The 6094-nt window shown below is 46.2% G+C and overlaps 1 protein-coding gene across 1 annotated transcript in view; it reads right to left on the bottom strand.

The window, feature by feature from the left end:
• CASZ1 (castor zinc finger 1) overlaps positions 1–6094 on the bottom strand; it is a gene marked incomplete at its 5' end in the record, with an annotated part of 39949 nt that overhangs the window by 23917 nt on the left and 9938 nt on the right. The window contains 3 exons of the mRNA XM_010193590.1: positions 762–1630; positions 2360–2532; positions 5085–5249. Of these exons, the coding sequence (XP_010191892.1) occupies positions 762–1630; positions 2360–2532; positions 5085–5249 (1207 nt within the window). The remainder of the gene's footprint in view (positions 1–761; positions 1631–2359; positions 2533–5084; positions 5250–6094) is intronic.

Below are 6094 nucleotides of genomic sequence, written 5' to 3'. Positions count from 1 at the left end.
TCAGCAGGAGATTGGGGAGGTACCCTGTGCTCTTGAGGGAGCCCCACATCCAGACCTGGGGCAGGTCATTGCCTACGTGGCAGCAGGAAAAGCTTTGGGCCGCCCCCAGGGATTTCTCATTCCTATTTTATTACCCTCTCACGGTGCTGCTGCCCATTGAAGCTCAGGGAGCTGCAAGGACAGAGAAGCACAGGAGAAAGGCCAGTTTGTGGACTGTACCAACACCACCTTCAAACCCACAGCTGGGACAACAGAGCTGGAGCACAGAACCAACCCCTCAGATCAGAAGAACTGGCAATGAGCTACAGGATCAACACCACTAGGCCCAGCAAAAACTCAGTACAGTTGGCAGAAGAGGGCTTAGGCTGCTGTATGGCCTGTATTGGCCAAGCTTTTTCTACATTTCCATTTTTAATACAATTTCTCTCTCTTTTCAGCCTACAGCAAACTAGGTAATACACATGGCAGTATTTTTCCTTCAGATCTGGTAAGAGTCTGCTCCATTTGTGGACAGAGCTGTGTTTCTTGCCTCTCTTCTGGCCACATGGGTATAGCCAGGCTTCACAGGAAACCATGCCAAGACTGCCCTCTGCAAGGGTTAACTGGACACGACCACATTTTTTCTCCCGTTTATGTCCCTTTCTACCTCCTCCCCACCTTCAGCCCCATGCACAACTAGGTGGCTTCTCACTCACTCCTCTCCAAGTCATCAGGCCCTGCTCTTCCTCCCACCACTAGCACAACTGATGAGGGCAACTCACCTGCTTCAAGTGCCACAGAAGGCTTGAGTGCAGCTGCCGCCAGCCTGGCCATCATAGGAGAGATTAATCCCTTGCTAGCAGAGATTCTTTCCATTATAGATGCTGCTGGAGCTGGAGAAGAAGTAGCTGCTGGCTCACTGGATCCTGGAACGGCCTGGGATGAGGAATCCGTAGGAGCAGATGATGATGGATTGGTGCCAGAAGAACCAGCAGTCATCAGATTAGCTGAGCTGGCAGGAAGTGGTGTAGAGACCCGACTGGGGATGATGGGGAAGAAGGATCCAGCTGTTCCAGGAAGTGCTGAGTTGGAGAGTGCCAGGGCCAAAGGTATATTGCTGGGAAGAGCTTGGGAGAGCAGGCCAGAGATCTTGGTGGCTGGTGTCATACTGTTGGCAGACTTGCTGGCCTGGGAGGAAGCAAGCTCAGCAGCAGAGGAGGGTGCAGCTGGGACTATGAGAGAAACGGAAGACTGTTGACTGGTGGGGGAGGCACTCAGGCTGGAGTTCTTCGAGCTCATAGCAGAGAAGTCAATAAGGTCATCATTACTGGACTCCTCTTGCTCATTATCCTTGGACCCCAGAAGAGAGGCAGGCAGGCCCAGCACTCCTGAGCTCCGGATGTGCCGGCGCTCATGTTTGCGTTTATGGGAGGTCATCTGGCTGGTGGAGGTGAAAGTGAAGCCACAGCCTGCCCTTATGCAGTGGAAGTGGTTGGTGGCCTTGCTGTACACACAGCCCTCATACTTGCATTCCTCATACTTGTAGAACTTCTTGAAGCCGTCCTTGGCATAGGCATCATCTTTGATGTGGTAGCTCTTGTGCTTCTCAATGTCACACTTGTTCTTGAAGGTGAATGTACACCCAGGTCGCCTGCAAGGGCATCGAGGAGGAGAGGGTGGTTGGCTGTGTGGGCTAGGAGCACAACGCAACTGCTGTCACCTGCCTCCCTCTGGGATAAGGACTGGGGTCAGTATGAGACAATGGCCCTGGGCTGCAAAGGGGTTGAGGAGCTTTATGTGGATTGACCAGTGACACCAAGGCAAGCAAAAATGCTGCCACATGAGAGAGCTGGGAAGTTCACTCCACTCCGAGGATCAGCACCCACCACTAAAAGTTCCAACCAGAACAGCAGCTAAAGGGGACTAAGGTACAAACTGTGCTTTTCTACTCTTCCGGAGAACATAAGAAATCAATGTAAGAGCATCTGTGTACCAAAGGCAGAATCTGGCCCTGAAAGGGATGAGCAGGATGACTTCTGGCTGGAGAGAGATCTAGCATGGAAGTGCCATTAGCAGTATATTAATATACTTCAGTCAAACTCTAAAGAGCACAGTGATCTCTTTCCCAAATGATTCTAGGATGTTTATTCTAGTGGGTACACTTTCCTCAGATCACCTCAGATCATACCCCTGCCTTCAGAGTGGTCTGTGGCAAGATCCTGGAAATCCATCTGCCCTGGAGCAGAAGTTATCTCAAAAGCAGTACTGAGAAGGTCACAGCAGGGAAAATCGAGTCCCTGTGCGTACTCCTGAATTTATGACTTGGCAGACAGACCACGTAACTCTGAGGCAGGATTCCTCCCCGTCCCTGCTGTCTCACCTGCAGTGAAAGTGAGTGGTTTTCTGCCCGTAGAACTGGCATTCCACAGTGCCGCAGTCCTCCGTGGCGCGGAACCGCTGAAACCCGTCGTTGATGAGCTGCGTGTTCTTCTTGTGAAAGTTCTCATGGGTCATCACGTCAGAGGTGCTTGTATAGACCTTGTTACAACCCACCTACCCCAGGCCAAAACAGGGAGTCATCAGCACAGCGTTTTAACAGCCTACCATTATTACCAGCAATAATAAACACACGAGCGGCACACACAGATTTAATAGTTCCATTTGTGCACTTCTCCTAGGAGTATTAAGTCATCACTTTAATTCCCAATCTAAAGACTGATAGAGCAGTTGTGGGAAAAAAAAGAAAACAACTCTCTGGGCTTGAAACAGTAAGGAAAAAAAAGGAGGATGCAAAGGGATGAAAGACCAGCTACAGATAATCGTGTCTGCTTAGGGAGGCAGTAAGCAGGGATCCTGGTCTTAAGGAGAAAAGAACACTGACAGATGCTATTACTTTTTGTTATCACGGAGCGACATGACATGAAGTAGGACTTCCATCTATTTGGAGAATACAAAATGGAGTGGGAATGAGTTATTTACCTCTTTAGTCCTTCTGGGAGGTAAGGCAGGGTGGTGCAACATGAGAGCAATCTTTTGAACTTGTAATATACGGGTTTCATTCTAGCAGAGCATAAGCCCTGTGTTTAGCTGATCCTAGCAAACCGGTGACTTTTTCCCCCCGTCACTGTTCAACACTACCACTTCAATAACTTTAAACCCGTGCAGCAAATGGGAATGGTGTGACGAGGACGGAATGCTGAAAACCTGCTTTCCTCTGGGTAAAGCGGGCAACTTTGCCATATTGAGTAAAAAACCACTGGAATCTGAAAACGTCCTCAGCCCTGCTGAGAGAAGATTTTTTTTTCTTTTCTTCTGTAGCACAACGTGTGCCAATGCCTGCACCATCTCAGAAGTGAAGAGAACGAAAACACCACCTCTTAGTTCAGCCCAGGTTGATTCAAACAGGCAATAACAAAACCCATGACAAATACCCAGGAAAAAAATTAAAAGGATCTCCAGCTATTTCCAATATAAAAGAGCCTCTCTCTCTCCCCCCGCACTGACACCTTGAAAAAAGACAGACCCTGCACGGCATTAAAAAAAAGTATTAAACAAAAACCTCCTTAGGAATAATTTGCAATGCTGCTCTTGGTGCTAAAGCCTAAAAAAATGTCAGTTTATATAAACAACTAACTGAATTTTATCCACACCAATTATGGACATAAAGGAAAAAAAAACCCTCACGAGATGGATGGCACAAATTCTGCCATTTAAGCAGTATTTTCTTTAATTGGGAGTTTATATTCAGACACCTTTCCTGTAAGACACTGCTTACATGGGCATTATTTTACTGGAAGACAGTGGGCACAGGATGGAATTACCCATATATAGTTGTCTAAACGAGGGTCTCTATTCAAACTGGGAGTGACTTTAAGCTGTGAAACATTTCTTGCACTCTAAAAAAGAATTTAAACAAATCCCACCCTGGTCAACTGGAGAAACTGAACAATCAATATTATGGAAGCATAACAGAAAACATCCTCAAAAGAAAGTCACATGAAGTTCCCCATTTATCAAACGTTGTAAGCACATGCTTAAACCAACCCCTATTCAGGACAGTACTTGAGTGCATGCCTAACATTTAAGTATGTGCTTAAGCTCCATTGACTTCAGAAGGCCTACCTGACTTCAAGTTAAACATATGCTGAAGTCTATCCCAGCAAAGCATTTAAGCATGTGATTAAGGCCTTGTGACTTTAACTGCGGTCTTAAACTGTTGGGATAGGGCAGGAAGTGACACCTGAGTTTTCAGAACAGGAAAGCTTTCACCAGGGGCTGCCTGATTATTCTGCATTCTCATAGCAATGGTTTAGGCCACAATTCTAATGAAACAAGTACAAATCAAACCCTCTAATGTGACGAACGACCAGGGTAAGACCCAGACAATGTGGTGTGTCTGTGTCTAAAACCAGTAAAGGCGTCACAGTTACATCTACGCAGCAACTCCAACTCTGGTTGCACTGCTGTTGAAGCCTGACTGGCCATTGAAACAAAGCTCCCAGCCTGCACCACAGACAAGTAAACTCCAGTACCACTGGTGAAGGAGATGGAGAACCAGGGGTGTTAAGTCTAAATATGTGATACTGAAGTTTAATTACTTTAGAAATTGATTATGGAGGAAATTAACCCGGTGTTAAAGGGCAGCTGAGTCACAGAAAAGTCTGATTTCAAGGGACTGACAGATCAGATTTGGGTAGAGGTATTGCAGAGAAGTCCCTGAATCTCAGAGAACGGGACTTGTTTCAACAAGTGAAGTCCAAGACAGAGAAAACCTTGACATCTGCTTTGCCTCACTGTGTGCACAAGGCTTCTAAAAACAGAGAATGGTGCTTCCCTTCGTCCTTCCCAACACTTGGCAGGGCAAGTGCAGTGAGGACAGGGCTCAGACTCTTCAAAGAGGTCTGAATCAGAAGTGAGCAAAAGAAGCTAAGGATGGTTGAGATGCCGCCCCTTTGCCTCAGAGCAGCCCCTTGCTTTCTAACAAGGAAGCGTTGGGCTGCCTGAATTCAAGAACCCTCTAAGTCCACCCCAAAATGGAACCAGCTCAAACAACGGCTTTTCATTTGCCACATGTGTTACCATCTATTCCCCAGTCCAGCTGTTACCTGCATGCAGTGGTAGTGTGTGCTTTTCCCATTCAGGTGGCAGCCATGATAGTACACGCTACAGTCATCCAGGGGGCTGAAGCGCATGAAGCCGTGCTGGAGGGAATTATCACGTTTCTTGTGCATGTTGTAATGCCGAATCACATCCTGTTTGCTAGTGAATCTCTGGAGAGATACAGAGACAGAGAGTGAGACACACGTGATGGCAGTGGGTGAGTAATCCTGGGGGCAGGGTGGTTTTTTGTTGTTGTTAATAAACTGATGGTACCAGGAGTTCAAAGCTCAGCAGTAATGACCCCAAGAGAGTCAGATTAAAGAGGAATTGTATGCATCTATCTTCTTGGTAAAGGGAAAGTATTCACACATGAAAAGTGGTAGAGTAAACATGGCACTGGGGTGATGTCCAGAATATGCTCCCTGCAGCTTTAAGACTGCAATTCTTCTAACATAATTTTAGCTGCTACTATCTCAAGAACTGCTATAGTTAGAAAGCAAACCAGTGAACTAAAGAGCCTACAAGAAAGTAACCCAAGCTTCCAAATCACTCACTGTAGTGATTAGCAAGACACTGGCTGCCACGTTCATGTCAGACTAGAAACTGGGAAAAACTCTCCACTCTATTATAGTACCTTCCCACTGTAAGTCTTTTGCCTCCCCTACAAGGTAGGATGGCTTTATTAGGAAAACAGGGACACAGAACTTTCTTCCACAGAAAAAGACGGTAGGAGTGCTCAAAGTTAAATCTGCATAACCAGAATATCCTCTTCATTCTTGACCTGCTTGAAGTAATAAAGGGGTACCCCACTGTCAGAGCAGGCTAAGTGCCTTTAAAATGAAGCTTTTCATTTCTATTTCCCACAGACATCAATATTTAACAGTGAAGGTGGGAAAGTAAATCTGATTTTTTTTAAAAAAAGAAATCAATATCCATTTATTTTGAGGAGTAATTGAAAAGGCCTGTGTTCTAATGTTTAACAACTTTTCTAGTCTCCCTCATAGGAAATAAATGA

Source organism: Mesitornis unicolor, unplaced genomic scaffold, assembly GCF_000695765.1.
Source record: "Mesitornis unicolor isolate BGI_N332 unplaced genomic scaffold, ASM69576v1 scaffold33941, whole genome shotgun sequence".
NCBI classification, from domain to species: domain Eukaryota; kingdom Metazoa; phylum Chordata; class Aves; order Mesitornithiformes; family Mesitornithidae; genus Mesitornis; species Mesitornis unicolor.
This window is presented reverse-complemented; position numbering and strand designations above follow the sequence as displayed.